A 22443-nucleotide genomic window follows, 5' to 3' on the forward strand; every position below is an offset into this window, starting at 1 on the left:
CTGCAAGTTGAAAGAGCGTAATGTTGCTTATTGCACACCGGTGATGTAATGACGGGCATCCTTCAAATGTGAAATGAATGGTTTTCTGATGTTCATCTGTGGTCACTGAACTTTGCTTTTGCAACCGGACTGACATGAAATGAAACTGATCTGAACTGACATGTTGCCACCAGTACAACCTCTTGGTTGCCTAATGCATTTGACTTTAAAAACACTGATTTTATTTTTAATCATAAGAACAACCTCACCCAAAGGTCTAGTCAATCCCCTTAGGTGGTTTGATCTGCTCCAAGACATCACTTTAATGTGTAGAAGAGATCTCATCCTCTTACTAGATACAGGTGGCCTGACGCAAGCACGCCTCTCGGCCAACAGGAATCGGGCTCCGTGACGCAGTCTCTCCTGTTGACCAATAGGAACGCGTACGGATTAGCTCATGTTAATAAAACCCCCGTCTGCTTCTACAAAAGAACCGAGTTTGACAAGAGTATTATAACCGTTGAACTTCACTCAAGTTTTTTTCTGTTACACCTTAAGCAGTGTTTTAAAGACAGATTAAAAGTAGCATTAAAACCGACTTTGAGGAACCCAAGCTGTCACTTTCAGGTAATCATGGAGCGCCCCAAACAGAAACAAATGAATCAAAATGAAAATGAAACAGATGCCGCGGTCAATGGACACTTTGACAGCCGGGTGAAGATGCCCGGATGGAGCGCCGGTGGTGCCGCCGGGGACCCGAGCACCGTGTCGTCCCCCAGCGTGATGGAGAGCTGGCGGGAAGAGCGCACTCGCAGTCTGGAAGACAACGAAATGAGCTTGCCGAGCATCGCCGCGGCTTACACCACTATCCTCAGGGGTCTCGGGGAAGACCCGCAGCGACAGGGGCTGCTCAAAACTCCGTGGAGAGCCGCCACAGCCATGCAGTTCTTCACCAAGGGCTATCAGGAAAAAATCATTGGTGAGTTGCGAAAATGACTGACAGGTGAAAAGCCGTGTGCACACTTTTTGTGGTTTACTTTTGTTTTTAAGCACAATACCTTTTTTTCCTGAAGTTGAGATATTCTGAAGTGTCAGGGTGTTTTATTCTATTCTCGAAGAGAAATAAACACGATAAAACATCAACATATAAGTTAGCATTCTGTTTTTCAGTAGGCTACTTTACTTTTTTTATTACACTAACGTTCATATGCGTTCTTGGATTCAAAACCAACTAGACAGAGCGAGACAACAGGGGTATAAAGTTGTTTTTACAAATGTTTACAAGTAGCCAAGTTCATTGAGTCAGATTTTTATTAATGAATCAGTTGATTTAGTTTTAAAAAAATGGTCTGAACTGACTCAGTGTGGATCTGGTCATGGTTAACATCACACTGGAGGTTAAGAATGTTTGAGAAGATTTTCAATAAAAACTTAATTTAAATTTGGGTCTCTTACTCATGTAAAACTATCATATGACATCAGAAGACTTGGGATATAATGCACAAGTCATATGGACCACTTTTATGGTGAGTTTGAGTACTTTTTGAGACATCATACTGATTTTATGGAAAACATCAGCCAGTACATTCTTCAAAATCATGTCATGTATTTGTATATGTATTTTCAACACAATTTCATGGCAGTTTTTGTCATATTTTGGAATTGGTGGCTATGTACAAACTCATTTCGTGCATTTCACTGACGGTTAGGTTTCAGGTGGACCTTCATGCTTATGTTTTTACAAATGCTTACGAAATCGACCTCCTAAAATAGTTTTTTTTTTGCTTTGCTTTGACTTAATTATGATGCAGAGAGTTTTATAACCCACAGACCATTCATCTTTTACAGACTCAAGCAGTGTCAAGCATTTCTCATTAAAAGTATTTCCTCAAACACTTCCATGTGCCATCAATATAAACAACTGGCCCAACAGGTACTCCAGCTCAAAGCAAAGGTTTATCTTGTGTATTTGTTCACTGGTCACTCTCAGGCTGTTGTCTAAGTGGTTGAGCCAGGGTGCTGCCCACCGTCTCAACACCAATAGCATCCCCACATAGAAAACAGCACATCTGGACCTGGTTTGTGTAGCATTTTTAGGGCCCATGCATGTGGAATATATTAATGTTGCTTTTTTACCCCCCAAAAAACTCCTTGTTAAAGCAGACTGCCCTCAATGACCTCAAAACACTTACATATGCATTGCTTGAACATGGTCCACAGGTCATAGATGGTAGAACATGCAATGTCACGGTGACGGAAGGTCTTCGTCTTCGATGAGATTGGCTAAGGTTTGCACCACCCCTACAGCTTCTTGAATTTTTCTGGAGTATTTTTTTTAGTCTCCAACAGAAAGTCATTTGCAGTGTTGGGACAGCTTTGAGGCAGAAAACTAGCAATCTCAGTGGGTTTGTGTGAGGCTGTGTTGCATTTTCATGTTTTTGTGGGTGACTCATGAGTTAATTCTCTGAGAAAAGGAAGCTGTTGGTGCTTGAATGTTTTTATGGAAATTAGGGATGCGCGATACATCGGCCAGCATATCGGTATCGGCCGATATATGTTCATTTTTAATGTTATTTTTATAATGTTATCATTATACTTATGTGCTTGGGACATGGCTTTTAATGGTGAGACTTTTGTTTTTGTAATCAGGCTTTTAAAAATTATATCTAGATTTATCTGCCAATATATCGGTTATCGGCTTTCAAGAAATCAGTTATCGTTATCGACCAAAAATGTTAATATCGGTGCATCCCTAAAAACTTGAGCCATTTGTCGATATGCAATACGTATCGCATTCTCAGTGTTTTTCAATAATTTCGACCAAACAGCCATTGTAGACATAGACAAATAGATTCAAAATGTTAAATGTAAGCAGTCAAATACAAATAAATAACTTTTTACATTAAATTAACACAAGAAAATAATAATATAATAATTTAAACACAAATATACTGTATATAAATATAAAAAACAAACAGCAATGTTTACATATATTTTCACTTAAACATTTTAATACATAAGATATAACAATGCCAATGAAAATGAATAGTTGTATCCGTTTTGAACACCATTTTGCTTCTTAAATTTATATCAGATGGCAATAAAATAGCTTAATGCGGCTGTATTTACACACATATAAGAGCTGTATTTATGAACGTGAAATAACGATTCATTTTCCTGTCGATTAATCTATCTATTATTTTTCCGATTTATCGAATAATTTGATGATTACGAGATAGTAGTCTACATTTGAGCCTACTATAAACATTTTGATGATGGAAATTAATAGTTGAATCCGTTTTGAGCACCATTTTGCGACTTAAATTTATATCAGATGCCAATAAAGCAGGGCTGGAACTAAAAGATTATTTTTTCGATTAATCGCGTCTCGCACCCACGGCAACTCGTACAAAACAATGCTGTATAAATGCAGCCGCATTAAGCACAAAATATAGGATTCGATCTCTGTTAAAAAAAATTCCACACTTCAGATCTGGCTCGATATTTTTAGAAAAACGGCTGATCTTCAGCATGCCCGGGAGCCGCCATCATTGGGGAACATGCGACGCATTCCACTCAAATTGACTTAATCGAAGCAATCGGTTACGTTGACACGTCGTTCCAGCCCTACAATAAAACATATCTGCTACTCATTAGTCACAGACAAAAGGAAGGAAGGATTGTGAAATGAAGGAATTATCATTGCATCATTATTATGTATTATGTTTCCTTACAGTTTATGGACCCATGTCCCATAAAACCATTACAGGTCATAGAGACGAGTGATATTGCTCCAATTACAGCGGTTTACGCAGCTCAGTACGGTTTCTTTCCTGCATTACCCATCATTATGCTGCGTTGTCCCCTGCCCCCACTGGCTGGACGGATGCCTGTCTCTTATTTAAGAGATGGAGATCAAGCCAAGCCCTCAACAGCAGTAACATTACCCATAACCAGCGCTCTGCTTGTTGAAATCTTCACAATTTCAATGGGTTTCTATGGTTACTTATTGTATTTCAAGTGTATGTTTGCTTAGTGTGTAAGCAAGTTTGTGTTTAATTGAGTGTGTGTGACGGTGGCAGCGAGGCTGAAAGATGACTTCGAGGAGATGCTGATTTGATTTCCTGTTCTTTTTTTCGGTGCCACCACCGTCATACGTGAGACCTTTTCATGTGTTGTGCCTGTGCATTTGAGAGCGGCTGTTTGTTTAGGACGAGACTGATGACAGTTGTCTCTCGTAACAGCTGCTGCCCTCAGGTTAAACTCAGCAGAGATGCTCAGATCAGCTACAACATTTACACAACACTGCATGCGTATATGATCGGTTTCTGTAAAGCAGGCTGGTTAGTGGTGACCAGAATCAGTTTAAATATTAACAAAAGTTCGAGGAACCATGAAACGACATGGAAATAACCACTTTTATGAGAGATACTATCAGTTTGTCAGTGGTGGTTGCATAACTATTATTACTATTGCTCATTACCAGTTTTTAAATCTTTTTTCCCCTCTACAGACAATAATGTTTCCTCAAATCATGCAGCTTTCTATGTGATCTGACTGTTTTTGGGAAATCTGTGAAGTAATTCCCAGAAGCTTAGATTTAAAGGAACTTAGTCACATCTAGTGACCCGAATAGCACAGATACTCTTTTGAGACCCATAACACCCTTGCGACACCCTAACAACCAGCCACAACATGATGATGAGTCTGCACGCACGAGTTTTGCTCTTTTTTTACTCTCTAGAAAATGTAAAAAATATTTGTTAGATTTAAGTGCTGTCATACCTGTCCTGTGGTCATAAACAGCCTGAAAAATGATTGCTTTCTGCCTTTTTCAATCACACAGTGACTGCACAAAAGTGGCAACAAAATATGGGAGTCACATCTCAACAAAACCCTGAAGCTTCGCCGTCGGTTTGCCATGTTTCCACGGAAACCTTCCCTGAGATAGGCAGCCAGGAAATTAAAAAGCCCCGCAAGAAAAGACAGTGCATTCTCAATAGATAAAATGGGATATGTTTGAACAATGATTGAAGCTAAGAGAAATGACACAGGAAGAGCGCATGGGGTGAAATATAATGATTTCATGATGTCATATCACTCACTTCATCTTGATTTGTTGTTGTACCTTCTTGTAGATGTCCTGAATGACGCGATCTTTGATGAAGACCATGACGAGATGGTGATCGTGAAGGATATCGACATGTTTTCCATGTGTGAACACCATTTAGTTCCCATTTTTGGCCGGGTAAGACTAACCATTTCCCTTTTCCCTTCATTAGCATGTCACCCTTGCACTGCAGCCCATATGACCATATTTGTGAGACACCTTTTTTTTTGCATTAAATATGTAGTTTTAAAAATGAATTTGTCACACCTCTATCCTATAAGGCTTTTAGGATAGGTTATTAAAAGTCTTTATTTAATCTTTTTCAATAAAAAGTTTATTTTATGATCAATTTCTTAAAGTCATTTTTTTTTTTATTTAATATATTATAAAAAATATATATTTTCATTTTATTATTATTACTTTTTGCTTTTGCTATTTATTTTGCATTATGTATTTAATATCCAGGTCATTTTCAACCCCATATTCAAAATAATAAAATATAGAAATGATTGAATTATATAAATTATTATTAAGAATTTATATTTTGGCAAACAAATTAAGCCTATATGTTTGGAACTATAGATTTTTTTGCATTATGACATTATTTTCATAAAGCTTATTGTAAGTCAAAAATAGCACTCTCATTACTGTAATGTGGAATCAATACTAATATATTATTAAAATTGTTAAGTATATTGTGAAGCACTGTTGCTCAAGTAAGTAGTGTTGTAAGTCAATTTATGCTGACTAAAAATCAGATTGATTTTTATTTCACTTTGAATTTGGTGGCAAATGTGCTTAATAATCACGACAAGAAATGCATTAAAAACGGCTTTATTTTTTATGCAATTTTTCTTGTGTGTGTGATTGTGGAGTGAAAAATGACCTGGACTTTTTTTTGAGAGAGTGATTCACCCACATGAAGGCAGAAACATTTTTTTTTTTTTTTTTTTGATGCACCTGAAAAAACTTGATGTGTAATCTGCCAATAACCAAGTTAATTAGCTATAATTAAATCTGGAAACAGGTAACGAGAACATGCTGCAATATCAGATCTGAGTTCCGCTGAAAAACAATGACCACTTTTTATCCTCTAGGTTTGACATTTAGTACCTCCCTCGAGCTCATAGCACCGCAGGTGTCTGCCATTTAAGACAAAAGAGACGCCGTCGATCCTGTCACGCCACAAATGGGCTACTGATGATAGACTGAGCCATTGATCAAGCGCACTGAACGGCTTTTTTTTTTCCACCACTTGCAATTTTGTTTGTCAGATGCTGTTGTAGGGCCGTGGTTTCCGCTTTGTCCCCCGCTGATAGCTCCCTATCCCTTCTCATCTATTTACCTCGCCTCTCTCTCCGCATCTGCAACAAGATAATGACTCGCCAATTTCTTTCGAAGAGGCGTGCGTCCGTTCTCTTTCATTTTTGGCCCTCTTGCTTGCGCTTCAGCGTCCTCCATGATTACACTCTTAGTGTCCATCACGAACACCGAGGCCAACAAGTGCGCTCTCTTAGGCTAGAAACATATCTACCGTACAGCCGACACACGTCTTACCTGTTGGTCTAAAGTGGATTTCGCTACAAAAAGCGCTGGTAAAGTTCGATTGATGCATTTTAGAGGATGTCGAGAGGAGTTTGCCGGCCCTGAACGAAGGCCAAGAGGTTTTTCAGTGACGCGCAGGATTATCGCATCAGAAGAGAAAAAAGAGAAAATTCTTGCGTGTCTGTTGATGCTGCCCTTTCTCTGGGCCGTTTCATCAAATTGTTGGTGACATTTCAGTTTGATGGCGGAGAGGAGGGGAGGGGTGCGAAGATGCACATGTACAGATACGGCTCTCTCCAGCCACTGTTTTACTGTCTGCATGTTTTACTTTTCGTCTGATTCTGTGACATGTAGCTTGCTAGTGCCAATATACAGTTTTGAAACAGGTAATCATGTAAAAAAAAACGAGTTCTGGAAGAATTGTGTATATACTCCCATGTTTTGTAGTTATATCTTTCTGTTGTCAGTTAATGTGTTGTGTTTTTCACAGGTGCATATAGGTTACCTTCCAAACAAGAGGGTTCTTGGTCTGAGTAAATTAGCACGGTAGGTCAAATACTCCCAGTGGCTGGTTGCATAAACTGCTTCGACTAGTCTTAAGTTAGCCATAACATTCTTTTCTATCAAGACTGGTCGATTGGTAGATTGGTCTCTCTCATTTGAATCCGAAAAGTAAGACTGATTAGCCCAAACTATTTGCTAGTTGGTCAGACTAGTTCTTGAGACTGAGTTAGCGGGTATGTTTATGCAACTGGCCCCAGGTTTCTCACACAAAATGAATGTAAAACCTGTTTCCAAATCCAAATTCCAAATTGACAAATCTTGTTTTTTTATGGAATGCTGCTGTGTTCATTACAGATGTTTCATCGGTGCTCTTTATTATTTTTATAAATTCAAGTGCCCTTATAATCTTCAATCAAAATAACTTCTCTACATCGGTTCACTGGCATGAGGGCGGGACAACCTGTCACTCACATGACATCACAGCAATAGCAAACCACAACCATCCAATTAATTTGCAGTGGACAAAATCAAGCCCCGCTCTAAATCTAAAGCAGTTTCACTACATCACAATAGAGAAGAAAGGACATAACTTCCTACTTTAATTTATTTTTATTTTTTTCATTTTTGCCCGTTTACATCTCAGTTTGTGTTTTCTCAAACATCGGCCTCAAAAAGTATTTGGACTCTTAAAGGAGAACTCCGGTCAATTTTAACATTGAGCTCATTTTTTTTGTAAATTTGGAGTGGTGTCAGTAAAGAGAACAACGACAAAAATCGGTGTTGCCTACACCGTGTTATCCTCTTTTTAAAATTTGCACCCTGTTGACTTCAATGGTCAAGTTTTAAATCTGCTTTTAGCCTCTTAACATCCTTGATGTGTCATTACAAGTGCACAGCCAATGTGAGTGATTCCTTCAGAGTGAACACGGGTGAATCTGACTGCAGTAGATGTGAAAGATATTAATAAAAGTGATGTTAATTGTTAATCAGTAGTCGATTGTCGAGTTCACACGCATAGGTTTAGTTACCTATGATCACACGCGTGAACTCGACAATCGATTACTATGGACTTCGACCGAAAACAGGATGTAAACACAGGTATGTCCGCTGGCTGAAATAACATCATTTTTATTAATTTCTTTCACATCTACTGCAGTCAGATTCACTCGTGATCACTCTGAAGGAATCACTCACATTAGCTGTGCACTTGTAATGACACATCAAGGATGTTAAGAGGCTAAAAGCAGGTTTAAAACTTGCCCCATTGAAGTCAACAGGGTGCAAATTTAAAAAAAAGGGATAACACGGTGTAGGCAACACCGATTTTTGTCGTTGTTCTCTGTATTGACAGCACTCCAAATTTACAAAAAAATGAGCTCAATGTTAAAATTTACCGGAGTTCTCCTTTAAGCCACTTCCATCTTCCAACAGTCATTGCATTAGATAACAAAATACAGTCTTAGCAGACTAACCACAAGTGTAGGTTATTACATTAACTCTGGATATGTACTACTAATGTTTGACAATCAGAAAAGTATTATAAATAATAAAAAACAAAGTTTTTTTTTTTCAACTAAAATTTGTATGTGGGGTCAGGAAGATTTTTTAAAAGAAATTATTATTTTTTATTTAAATAGAAAACATTTTTTCACCTTGGTGAGCGCAAGAGACTTTTTAAAAAACATAAAAAATATCTTACTGACCCCTAACTTTTGAACACTAGTATGTGTATATAAAATATACAGGGGTGCTCTGTTTCGACAGGTTTATAAACGCAATTAAACTCTTTTAATTGAACATAGTTTACCTTCTCAAAATGCGAATAGTCTATTATTTTATTCCTCATGGATTTTGATTCACGTAAACCAGAGTGAAATTAACAAGGCCTTGTGGCAAAAATGCCTTCAAAATGAACAAAAATGCCCCTGAAAATATAAAATACCGCAATAAAGATTTCCGGTTTTCATATTTATAACAACGTAGTTAAGCAATAATCTATCACACAAGCAAGAGTGCTGTTTCTCCCCAAAAATTATTTTGAATATGTGATATTGATGTTATAGAACATTTAAACAATAAGTTAATATGAAGTCATTTACATTTTAGACACATATTGTCTGTTTTTGCTCCTTCAACGAAAATAGTTTCAAACAAAGCCACATCAGAACCGTTGCACGCGTCTTGCAACCCCGTTTCTTTCCTGAAAGAATCTGTTTTTTATCGAATTGATTTGAATGAATGATTCAACGACTCATTAAGCCATTGATTTGCCGCCACCTACTGGCGGGTTTCTGCTGCACTCCTCTCTGGAGGTCGGCACAAGTGTAGGAGGCTCGTTTACTGCCTGCAAAAATACCTCAGTAGCCCGTTCTCAGAGAATGTTCGTTAAGCTTTGTGGCATTGACAAGTTTAATTACATCGTTATAAACTAATACTATAGACTTTTCTACCAATACCTTTCAGCACCCCCAATCCAAAACATCTTCCCACACCCCATTTATGTATTTGTGTGTGTACATATATATATTTATTTGAAACTTGCTATCCTTCTTTAAAATATATTGTACGTTTTTATATTATGTAGTGCCATTCACACATAAGGTATATGGCTTAAGTGTTCAAATTCTTTTGGGCCCATTGCAGGTTCATTTATGTTTTTCTAGTGCAGTATCGAGTCTTAATGGATCCCTTCAGGAGTATGCAAATTTATCGTGCCACAATGCAGTGCTTTTTCAGTGAAATCAGCAGCATACGCACGAGTGAAGGAGATTAATGGCTCTTTCGCCTCAGGAATGTTGTTCGTGTGTGAAATCAAGATGCACGTGTGTGTGTGTGTGTGTGTGTGTGTGTGTGTGTGTGTGTGTGTGTGTGTTTGAAGCAGTGAGAGTGTAAGTGTCTGTAAGAGGATTAGACACAATGTGTGAGTGACAAAGAGAAGCTTGATCCAATTTGACCCCAATACCTGTGGCTTATCCATCTCACAATGTACTAACCGTAATACTACACTCCACTAATGAAGACATGACAACAGCAGTCATGTAACTCTTACCAGTACCACACACACACTTAATCACACATGCACACACACACAGTTGCATTTCTGATTTCTAAAAGTGGTTATTGTTTCATTAACCTATATCATTACCACAAACAACTGAAATCTCTGAGCAGTAAAGTTCATGTAATCAAACCACTATTACATTAAATTGAGGTATATTGTGTATAACTTAAGCTTAATTATTAACTATGTTTATGCTTTTTGTTTTTCCCCAGGATTGTTGAGATATACAGCAGGAGATTGCAAGGTAAAGCTCTTTTTTCCTCCCAAACAAACAATTCTAGGATGGAATATTATTCATACACCTTCCAAATCCTTGTTTGTTTCACTAATAGCTGTGAAACTTCTGATCTGTCGGCTTCTCTTATTGCAGTTCAAGAGCGTCTAACTAAACAGATTGCGGTGGCCATCACCGAAGCTTTGAAGCCTGCTGGTGTCGGAGTGGTTGTTGAAGCCACGTACGTGAACGTTCAAGTTCAACGTTATTTTACAATGCTCTGTCTGACTAGAACTCAAGATTCATTTTCTCTCCTTTCTGTTCTCCAGTCACATGTGCATGGTTATGCGAGGCGTCCAGAAGATGAACAGCAAGACTGTGACCAGCACCATGCTGGGCGTTTTCCGCGAGGACCCCAAGACACGGGACGAGTTCCTGACCCTGATCCGGAGCTGATCTCTGCACTGCCAAAACTCTCAGTCCAGCCCCCTTCTCAAACGCCTCAGCGACGAGGCCCTGCTGCTGTGTAACATAGAGTCCCACCCGCCTCGGTAACACCATCTCATCTCTGTCCCCTGTGTGTGTGTGTGTGTGTGGTGTGTTTCATTGATTAAGGTTTAGTCAGTCGAGCTGCGGGAGCCTCTGCTGACAGGACTGCGGCTGTTGCTGTAACATGGAAGCATTGCGTTCTAGATTAGCACAATTTAACCTCTCTAAACTAACAAGCACCAAAATGTGTTTACATCTCTCTCCGGTCGGGTCACTTTTGCGCTCTATTAAACGCAATTGAGTTGCCAGACATACACAACAAAGCAGTTTTATTTTCACGCTTTTGAACAGGGAGGGACGTGGCATTCTGAATACTCAATTTTACTGATATAAAAAGTACTGTCGAGGTACCGCGGTACAGTAATGGTAATGAAAATCACCATGGTACTTAATTATTACCAAAATTCATATTCCTTGATATTTACAAGGTACTTGAATAGACAAGGTAAAGATTATTATGGTATTATAATGGTACATGTCCCAAAAGACATAGTATTACAATAGCACCACTTTTTAAAAAATGAATAATCCCAGACAGGTTTTATTGTTGTTTTACTATGTGCTGAAAATGTCTACGCTGTCTTATAATGTAATATTTAATATAACGTGTCCTGTGCATCAGTCAGCATTTGTGCCCAAACCCAAAGTTCTTAAAGGGAGAGTTTACCCAGAAATAAAACTTCTATCCTCTTTTACTCACCCTAAAAGGGTGATTTACTCATTGAAATAATGGTACAAAAATAGTACTACTTTTTTTTTTTTTTTTAGACAAAATCTAAAAGAAATCTAAATAAATAAAATAAAAGTTGTATATGTTGAGCATCCTATTTGATATTAATAGGCTTTATTGGCTCATATACAATAGTATGATATAGTAAGAATATGAAACTCAGACATTTTTGTCAAAAATTAGCAAAAGTTTGCAATTTGGTGCGGTTTCTGATTTTTTATATGACCAAAAATAAGAAAAGATTCTGATAGGTTGTAATGTAAATCAGTGAGATCTTTATAACAGTATAACACATAAATATCACTTGTCAGTTGTCATTTACTCACCCTCATGTCACTATAAAAATCGCTAAAGAAATTTCTGTCCCTCTTATTGAAAAGCTACGAAACTTTGACGCCTCAAAGTTCATAAAGAGATCGTAAAACGAATCCATATGAATTGAGCGGCGGTTGTGTGGACTGAAATCTCTCGGATCAACTACGACCATACACTTCATATCGCACATCCTGTTGCGGATGGACACATCACGATATCAATGCTAAAACCATATATCGTGCAGGCCTTTAAAACTGATAGAAGTTTGATTTTTGGGGTGAACTATCCCTTTAAGTGTTTATTATTGCTAGTATTTTCAGGTTTCGTGCAACACTATTATTTTTCTGTTTCGAATCAACTGTTGAGTCTGATGTGTTGGATATTACGTGTTGAAGTGATAACCAGGTCCAGCCTTTTGAATATCCTGTCTGTATGGCCATAGATGTTGTTTACACTCTGAAGGTTGTTTTTTTATTTCTTGGGGGGAAAAAAAAGACCAAAGGTGAAAGGTCCAGTGGAGGTCAACATAGTATCTGATTTTGCACATTGTGGGATTCATGGAAAATACCGAACATACCTGTACTGATAAATGTGATCTTTGTAATTAAAGTATGATTTAAAAAACAAGAAGATGGAAACCAACTAAAAGATATTTTAAGATTCTACATTTGTAGAACATATTTTGTACATTTACTCTGATGCATGTTTACCTGTCCTTGGGTATGTGTAATGTGTTTTGAGCATTATTGTTAGAATTTCAATTATATACTATGTATCATTGTAGAAAATTATATTAACCTCAAAAACGACGGATGCTGTGGATTTACTGACACTAATGTATTGCCTGTGACTTTTTATTATGACAATTTCTTTGAGTGATGTTCTGCATTTATGAGTTCGAATGAAGTTCGGAGTCGTGATGCTTCTGAAGACGCTACGAGATGTTCAATGTCACATTAAGAACATGAGGACTAGTGTTAATCATGTGGCCTTCTTTAAACGAAAGACTCAGTCTTTCAAATACTTTACTATTGATGTTCATCATCATTTTCAGCTTAAAAATAATAAATCTTATGTAAAATATGTTAGCATGTTCTTGTTTTTTGTGTGGGGGTTGTCAGAAAGCAACGTCGTTTATCGTTAAATAAAGATTAAGCGTGATTTAAACATTTTTATTATTATTACTATTTCTTGAATGAATTTGGACTCTGGAGACGGGAAGAGTGTGCTTATCGTGAGACGACAGCATAATAACTAAACGCGAAAAAAAAATGAATGTAGAAAAGGCTTCATTTCCTTTAAGCATAATATCCTATCTTTCATCATTTTCCCTCCTTTTTGATGCGAAATAATGACAATTTTCTTGTGATTTGTACAAAGTTAAGTTGTTTTTTTTGAATGACTTTTATTTCATCTATGTATTAAAATAGCCAATTTCACTTTCTAATCGTTCAACATGTTTGCATGACCACCTATGTGACACTTTCATTTGCATATCATAAAGCTGAGAGTGACCGAGAGTGACTTGTGTCACAGAGAGCCCCGCCTCTTGGCAATATCAATCCGTCTCGAGCTCTCTGATTGGTTGAGATCGAGGAGGCAGTAAATTCCTCACAGACTCGTGGTTAGGGCTGCCCTTAATATGAGCAAACAAGCTCAAAGCAAAGCATAAAACAGCTTGTTTGAAATCAGAGAAACACGTGAAGTCCTTTTCAAAAGTTACTCTTTAATACTTTTCGTCTGTGGTTATTACAAAAATGTCAAGCATTTAACACAGACCCAAATGATACACATTCAGTTGGCGGACAGAACATCACGGACACATACACACAGTATAGCAGGGATCAGCAACTCCGGTCCTGGAGGGCCACTGTCCTGCAGAGTTTAGCTCCAACCCTAATTAAACACACCTGAACAAGGCAATCAGTGTTTTCGGGATTACTAGATAGATACAGGCAGGTGAGTTTTTATCAGGGCTGAAGCTAAACTCTGCAGGACAGTGGCCCTCCAGGACCGGAGTTGCTGACCCCTGCAGTATAGTCTCCCACTAACACACACAAGGCCACGAACCAAAGAGGGAAAGATATTAACGAAATCCCTCTTTTTTTTCTTGACTGAAGTCGTTAATTTCAGTAAAGATGTTTAAATCTGCGCTGCGCTGCGACGCCTCACAGGTAAGCGTTGGAGCAAACACCTTCCGATGATGACACAACATTTTATAAGAGGGTATGTACAAAAAAAAATTACAAGACAATCCGGTTTCTCACCTGGATACACAGTGTCACACTCGCACAAGTACAGACAAAAATATATACACATCTGCGTGTTGTACAGACAGATATAATTCATAACTTCATAACAGCACTGAAGTACCTAAAGCATACAGATTCCCATGAACTTCCAGCACGCTCCTTCTGAGCCTCACGGAAACGAGAATCAGCTCGTATGGACTTTGTATGATTTGAAGTTTCCATCATCAATGCGTCTGGCTTATCTCTATATTTCAGAGCCATATAAAATCATTTACATTTGGGGGTAAATGTCTGAATACAAAAAAAAAAAAAAAGGAAAAAAAAAAAAGGCACTGCCATTTGTTATTCTAGATATGACTTCCCAGCCTCTTGCATGCATCTCTAAAATATAAATTACTTTTTTTTAATCGTTTTTTTGTTTGTTTTCGCACTTTTTTTATTTGGTTTTACCTTTTCATAAACATAACAATCTTTTAAAATATATATTTTATATATATACGCATATGTACGTCAGCCTGCAGTCAATACAGGACATCGGCTCTTGAAAATAACGAAAACAGAATAAACAACGGGAAAAAAGAGCGTAGTAAAGCAAAAAAAAAAAAAAAAAACTCTTGTTTCAGAATAAATGCAACATAATAATAAAAAATAAAATAAAATCAGCATTAGATACGTTCTGATTTGCTAACGCGCCCAAAACAAACAATGAAGACTTGCGTCATACTCCGCTATCCAATCGCGAGCGAGCAGCGTTCTTCGTAAACAACGACGCAATGACGCTACGCATATAAACACTGTAACAGCCGAGGTGAAAATCAGCAACAGAATAACGGTGAAAAATTGCAAAACAGCAAAAACCAAAAAACGATTCTTATATAAAAAAAATATTTAACCACATTTTAAAGAAAGAAAAACTGGCTCTTTGTTTACGACGTGACAATAACACTTTCCTTAAAATACACCATCTGGGGAGGGTTAGCAAAATAGAAGCATTTAGAGATACTCACAAGAAAGTAAAAAGAAAAGAAACCAGCAATATTTAAAAAAAGAAAAAAGCCTGACATGTCTTTTGACTATCACGTAGCCTATGTTTTTTTTTTTTTTAGATAAAGAACGCAAATTGGGAAAACAACGTCAAAAAAATAACTAGGTTGTTATTTGAGATGTACTTATGGTTACCAGCCATAGCAAAAGTTAATACACAAGGTATCTTAAATAATACATCTAATGAATACAATAACCTCTGCATCAATAATAGAAAAGAATAAATAATCATTTGAATCTGCTAATTGTTTTCAAATGGCAGTGATGAGTGGCTTAATACACACGAACAAATGCACCTCTATAAACAAGATGCACAAGATGCCACATGATGGTTTGCTAACATGCTTTGTAAAACACTGGCTACCATTTTGTTTAAGGCATTTCATGCACTTTAAAAGCTCTAGTTTGGAGGCACCAAGTCTCTATGAAGCTGAAACACTGCATAGTCAACATTCTCTCTTTTAGGCAGCTTTATAACCGTGTGGGTCTCCACTCGATGGATGTGAAAGTGCCTCTGTCTGTTTACTGTCATGATCTGTTTCTTTGGATGAGCCGAAAAGCATAAAACACTTGAGGTGTGGGTAGGTGCATCAAGTTGCAGGCCGGCAACACGCGGACAACAGGGTACAACAGTCCTGTGGGGTGGGAATTGGGGGGGGGGGGGGTATTTGGCGGGAGGGCGATGCTAATCCAGTTCTCCCCCCACCCCCCCACCCCCCCCGCTGCCCTTGATTCACACCGTGTTGCTGATGAGAGTCTATTGCACATTTTTGCAAATTCACTTTTGACGGTTTCAGCAAGGATTCACAGCACCAACGGCACGAAGAGCAAAGTTATTATAGCAAAAACTCTAATTAATATACATTAACAATCACTGAACACCCTCATAAAGGGCCTTTAATGTCCTGGATTACAACAGTTAAAGCAACAACAATAAAAAAGACCCTTCCCATGCAGAAAATCAGATCTTCACTTGTAAGAGTCCAAAACTAAAAGCTCATTTCTTATTGTAAACTTTCTACTTTTTATACCTGGCATGATTAACTAATGGCTGATATTAAGACAATGCTGAAATAAAAAAAAAGACTAGCCTCATTTATTGGTAACTATTGCACAGTTTCACCACAAGGCGGCGCTCTGTATTAATAACTGGTGCATTAGTGTTATTTCCTTATACATTTCAATGTGACATACATCTCTGCCTGTTGCTCCCACAGTCTCATGTCCTGCTGACCAAGTGTACCACGCATGTGATATCCCAAATACACAGACGCAATATCAAAACGTCCATATGACCCAAAAATCACTCCACGGCTGTGTGTTTACAGAAAAGAATTCAAAGCATAAAACTGATCTGTAAAAATGTGAATATATCTCTCTAGGCCCATACAGAATCTGTAGAAATCTCTGAACAAACATCATTCATGAAGTACACATCTCCCAAGTCTAGTGTTTTAAACCACCAATAAAAGCTATATATATTTATATATTATATCAAAATATAACATATTTCTGCATATTCTGCCCGGACCTGTGCACCTCTGACCTACACGTTCACCTGCTCCACTTCAACCTTTCCATCTACTTGCATTTGCTGGCATTTCTCCCATATTCCCCTCCTCTGACCTCCTGATCTCCCTCGACCTCTGTTCCTCACGTCAGAATCGCAGACCCTTCCACCCGCATCACTTCCTGTTTCCTTTCCCATCGCGGCTCGCACGTTCCCTCTCTTTCTTCCGAGTACCATCCGTAGCTCTGACTGTCTTTGTAGTGCTGTAAATCAGCTTTCCTGCTGGCACAAAAGAAAACTAGAACAACAAAACAGTAAATACAAACAATTGTAAACTATGAAGCCGTTTAGGAACCTAAAGCTGTACACCCGTCCTCGGATTTGAACAATTACTGTTTTGATATCCTTGACAGTATTGTGTGTAAACATACTGTGACATAATATTTGTAGCATCTGCACAGAGGTGCAGAAATCTAAGCTGTTACTACACGTCATCTGGTTTCGTCTGCTGGTTGGTTTTGGATTTTGTGACGTCCCAGACTGAACGCTTCCAGTGGTCTCCGTTGCTTTACGGACCCCCTCTGATGGCCTGCCTTCACGAAGACCCTTTGCTGTGATTTTCTCCCAGAATCGAATGTAAACACGCTGAAGTAGTCGTGATGACAGAACTTGCTCGTGTTGAGCCTTTCAGTAAACGGTGAATGGCACTGTGTAGGCCACGCCCCACCTCTCCTATTGGCTATTGGGTTGGTAGGTGAGCAGGTGGTTTATAGACAGAGGGGCTCGTGACCTCTTGATGACCTTTCCCCTGCTGCCAGGCATGCCGTCTCCCCGCGCGCCCCTTTCTCTTCTCTTCTCTCAGATGGTTGAGGTTCGATCGACGCCATCTATGGAAATATGTGACATCACAGTTTTTGAATACTATCACAGAAGACAAACACTTCTGGAAACATTCACTCAAAAATATGTGACATCTTTTATTCAATCACATGTTCCATTCAAATTTAATGCTTTAACAGAAGTATTTTATGCTCACCAAGGCTGCAATTATTTAATGAAAAATACAGTGAAAACAGTGAAATGTTATTACAAGTTTTCTATATGAATATATTTGAAAATGTTATTTATTCCAGTGATGCAAAGCTGAATTTTCAGCATCATTACTCCAGTCTTCAGTGTCACATGATCCTTCAGAAATCATTCTAATATGCCGATTTGCTGCTCATGAAAAATGTCTTATTATTATCAATGTTGAGAACAATATTTTTGAGAAAACCGATACATTTTTTCAGGATTCTTTGATGAAAAGAAAGTTCAATAGCATTTATTTGAAATAGAAATCTTTTGTGACATTATGAATGTCACTTTTGATCAATTTGATGCATCCTTGTTGAATAAAAGTAACAATTTCTGAACGAATGATATAACTAAGAAAATATAAAGCACAGGACTTCTGGGAATCCACTTTGAGTGACTCAAATGACTCAATGAATCAGTTTAATCTAAAATGAACTGGATTCCCAACCGTAGAGTTTCACAGAGCAAGCAGTGTCATTCTGCGTAATGAGGGCACCAAAGCTCCCAGGCAGGGTGCTGACCAGAGGAGCTGGTTGGTCCTGAGTGGGGGGGTACGTTGCCACATGAACACTACGGGCTCTGTTGGCAGCTGTGGAGCGAGCGGGGCATTCCTGAGCTCACCGCATGCGCTGCCCACTGCTTCTGCCCGTCTCCCTGATTCAGCCTGTCTGCCTCTCTCCTGTCTGTCTCCCTGCACTCCCCCAACACAAAGCTGTGCTTGTCCAGCGCCGAGCCCACTGCACTGAAAGCCTCTGTGTCAGCTCTGAGAGAAAAAAACTCTCTTTATGTAAAGAAAACCTCCACTTCACACGGGAATGCTCTCTGCATTGATCCCGCGACGTGTGGATACAAAGTAACGCTCCTTCCCCGTCTGGAACTGATAGTCACAATATTATACAAGATTGTTGTGTCTGATGCGTCTTCGCCCACAGAAACACCTCAAAAAGTTCAATTAAATGTCGCGGAGAAGAAAAAAACATTTCCCCTTGAGCATTTTCAAAGGGAAAAAGAGCACTTCAGAAGGGTTTTTGACCTTTTAAATGAGTGTCAGACGGGATGATCCCGACAGAAACGTTTTCCTGTGGGGTTTCGTGACACTCCCGTAGTCAGCATGGATCCAATCCGTTTCCTCAAATTCCATTCTCATGGATTAAATCAGAGACTTTTTGTCACACAGATTGGTAAACAAACAAGTGAAGTATAAATAACATTCTTATTCATCAGCTTGCACCAAAAGATGAGTATTAGAGTATAGATTCAGACATCAAGACGTGTATAAATCTTCGAAAAACATACCGACAGACCGCTTAACAACTACTAGATAAGTACTTCCTGTTTTCAGAGATGGACATGTCAACATCTTAACAAGTAGACAAGTAGTTTAAGGTTTTTTTAAAGGTGGATATGTCAATGTCATTAAACTACTACTGTTAAGTGTTCTAACTGCTAACTTTTCCTTATATCATTTATTGTTCATGTGGATTGCAAATGACAGAGGTTCAAATCCATTGTCATTTATTGAAGATATTAACAAATTAATCTCTGATAACATGTTTATTGTAGGATATCTGCGTGCCCAACTCTTAAAATGTTGAACTACACTACGGGTAATATCTCTTAAGCTCACAAAGGCTGCATTTATTTGACAAAATACCCTTAATATTGTGAAATATTATTACAATTGAAAATAACTTTTTCTGTTTTAATATATTTTAAAATGTAATTTATTCTTGTCATGGCAATGCTGCTTTCAGTATTTCCTTCCCAATAAATAATAAATAAATAAATAAAAACTGATGTAACTGACCCAAAATGTATGAATGGTAGTGTAATTGTCATAACATAACATTGATGAACTATTATTTTAAGTGCAGTATTTGTAAACTGAACAAGAAGTGGACACGTACCTCCCAGAGCGTGTTCGGTCATGCTGAGACACAGAGACTCCAAACGATTATTGATGTCTGGCTCAGTCACAGGCACATGTAAATCTGCAAAACCATAAACAAACTGTGTAAACTTTAACAAATGACGACAATAAACAACACATAACAAGCCAAGTGAGGTCTCCATGACTTAGACTGATGTCTTGACATACCATATAATTTAGAAAAAGGGGTTATTTGTGCTTTTTGCCACATGTTAAAGACAGGAAGAGAAGGAACAGAACAGATAGAAAATCAGTAAATAGATTCGGCACACAATGCAGGTCAGATTTGAAACTTCATCCATGCTGATTATTTTTATCAGACACTTTCAATTACAGTACATTTATTACATGAAGTGTCGCCCTTGCATCAATCAATGGTTATGTGTTTTGCTCAAAAGCACAATAGATTCAGGTCACCCCTTGTCAGATTCAAACCTTTAACCTTGAAGTTATCAGCCCAGACCTTAGACCAAAAGTTTCAGATAAATCATAGATAAAAACAGTCTCTAATAATCTGACCAATATTTCATCCTTTCTTTTTTACCATTAACCCACTCAGACCTTTACCAGCTACTAAAAAGCCAAACAAAGGTCTATTTCAAACTTCTCAAAGTGTCCCATTCACATCCTAGTCATTATGCCTGCTACAATTGATCAATAGGTCCAAATTGCGACCTCAATTTTCAAAATTCACAGCCATTATGCTTGCAAATTACACTGAACTGATTGTGAACCGAATGTGATCAGTTCCCTCAGTAGTATACTGGACTACAGTGGGATCTCTGTTGTAAAAGAGTTGATTCAGTCTGGATGGGGCGGACTCTGGTTGCTCAGGACTCCTGCAGCGCTGCTTGGCCTGGCCTTTACAGTGCTCGTCTTTAGCTGAGTCAACAGCAAACAGGCCTTTGAAAATCCCTTGTGGGAAGGAAGAGCTGAGTTAGGCAACCACTGGCTGGACGGAACAGACAACCTGCTATTTTTAAACATTAAATCCTGTAAGGCCCCTCAAGTCTCTCTCACAGTGCTCTCGTTTTGATGCCTTTGAATTAATCAAGGCGTTAGTATGAACGCATTGGGATGGGCAGCAATGAGAAAGGGAAGGAGGAGAGTCAGAGAGAGAAAGTGGCAGGCACAAAGAAAGTCATTGTAGCATGCAACCTAGCACACAAAAAACACTGCACACACTCCCGTGCACAGCCCCGCTTTCTTCTTCTTCGAGTATTTCTGCAAATCCGCGAGAACGGAGCAAACTAAAGGAAGTGAGTTTCAGCTGCAGGCGGAGAGGAACATCTGTCTGCTCTGAATGTGTGTCAGTGGAGCACACACAGCACAACGCTTGAGTCGATGTGTGAAGAGCATGGAAAACTTTCCCTTTAAACATGTGACGCGGTTTCAGTCAGAAGAAAGAAACTGTCTCTGATCACTAGCAAATATTTGATAATATCTTTTTACTTGACAAGAGCCTTATTATAGCTCAGAAATACATTTAAAATAAGGGTATCTGCCTGTTTAAGGGAATGAAATTTAAGACATTTTAAATCTTTACAATGCAAAAAACATATATATATATATATATATATATATATATATATATATATATATATATATATATATATATATATATATATATATATATATATATATATATATATATATACACACACACACACACACACACACACACACACACACACACACATATAAGTAAAACAAATTTATATAAAAAATATATATATTTTATTAAAACCTCTGATTGGAATATCTTAATTTATTTTAGCTTTTTGATCATATTAATTAGTACAAAAATGTGGTCTAGAAAAATGATGGTGCCTTCACACAGACTTTAAAGGGTTAGTTCACCCAAAAATGAAAATTCTGTCAGTAATTACTCACCCTCATGTTGTTCCAACCGCGTAAGACCTTCGTTCATCTTCGGAACACAAATTAAGATATTTTTGATGAAATCTGAGCCATGTCTGAATCCTCCATAGGCTTCTTTGTGACCGAAACTTGCTGGCCCAGAAAAGTTATTAAAGAGATCGTTAATATAGTCCAAGTGACTCCAGTGGCTCAATCTTAAGTATATCAAGCGACGAGAATACTTTTTGTGCGCAAAAACAAACAAAAATAACGACTTTATTCCACTATTCATTTCCTTCTCTCTGGACCTCTAGTTGGTTCGCGTAGTGTTTTTGCGCTGCGCGTCTGTGTTACACGTCACCACGTAGGCTCACTATTGGCCGACGCCGGTCATGTGTGTGATGCGTGATGACGTGCAACACAGACGCGCAGCGCAAAAACACTACGCGAACCAACTAGAGGTCCAGAGAGAAGGAAATGAATAGTGGAATAAAGTCGTTATTTTTGTTTGTTTTTGCGCACAAAAAGTATTCTCGTCGCTTGATATACTTAAGATTGAGCCACTGGAGTCACTTGGACTATATTAACGATCTCTTTAATAACTTTTCTGGGCCAGCAAGTTTCGGTCACATAGCAGCCTATGGAGGATTCAGAAATGGCTCAGATTTCATCAAAAATATCTTAATTTGTGTTCCGAAGATGAACGAAGGTCTTACGCGGTTGGAACAACATGAGGGTGAGTAATTACTGACAGAATTTTCAT

At 38.2% G+C, this 22443-nt stretch overlaps 2 protein-coding genes across 3 annotated transcripts in view; one reads left to right on the plus strand and one right to left on the minus strand.

Moving 5' to 3' along the window:
- The first annotated feature begins 469 nt into the window (after window positions 1-469).
- Window positions 470-13445, plus strand: gch1 (GTP cyclohydrolase 1). Its single transcript, XM_081347159.1, has 6 exons — window positions 470-958; window positions 5118-5227; window positions 7125-7180; window positions 10412-10443; window positions 10570-10654; window positions 10743-13445. The coding sequence occupies exons 1-6, from the start codon at window positions 613-615 to the stop codon at window positions 10867-10869; spliced, it is 756 nt and encodes a 251-aa protein (XP_081203285.1). The 5' UTR covers window positions 470-612; the 3' UTR covers window positions 10870-13445.
- Window positions 13446-17537: 4092 nt separating this feature from the next.
- The window catches only part of samd4a (sterile alpha motif domain containing 4A), a 35495-nt gene continuing 30589 nt past the window's right edge, over window positions 17538-22443 (minus strand). For both annotated transcript variants that reach the window (XM_081347130.1, XM_081347129.1), the window contains exons 11-12: window positions 19798-19881; window positions 17538-17700 (exon numbers count right to left, since the gene is read on the minus strand). In XM_081347130.1, coding sequence (XP_081203256.1) covers window positions 17672-17700; window positions 19798-19881 — 113 coding nt within the window. In that variant the 3' untranslated portion in view covers window positions 17538-17671. The remainder of the gene's footprint in view (window positions 17701-19797; window positions 19882-22443) is intronic.

This window comes from Scardinius erythrophthalmus (genome assembly GCF_964197995.2).
Source record: "Scardinius erythrophthalmus genome assembly, chromosome: 19".
Taxonomy (NCBI): Eukaryota; Metazoa; Chordata; class Actinopteri; order Cypriniformes; family Leuciscidae; genus Scardinius; species Scardinius erythrophthalmus.

What these genes read in the sequence shown, in the direction of transcription:
- gch1 (XM_081347159.1), top strand. Translation starts at nt 613, where the DNA reads ATGGAGCGCCCCAAACAGAAACAAATGAATCAAAATGAAAATGAAACA. An exon ending in GGTCTGAGTAAATTAGCACG is followed by an intron (nt 7,181 to 10,411) that starts GTAGGTCAAATA and finishes GTTTTTCCCCAG; the next exon opens with GATTGTTGAGATATACAGCA. An exon ending in ATACAGCAGGAGATTGCAAG is followed by an intron (nt 10,444 to 10,569) that starts GTAAAGCTCTTT and finishes CTCTTATTGCAG; the next exon opens with TTCAAGAGCGTCTAACTAAA.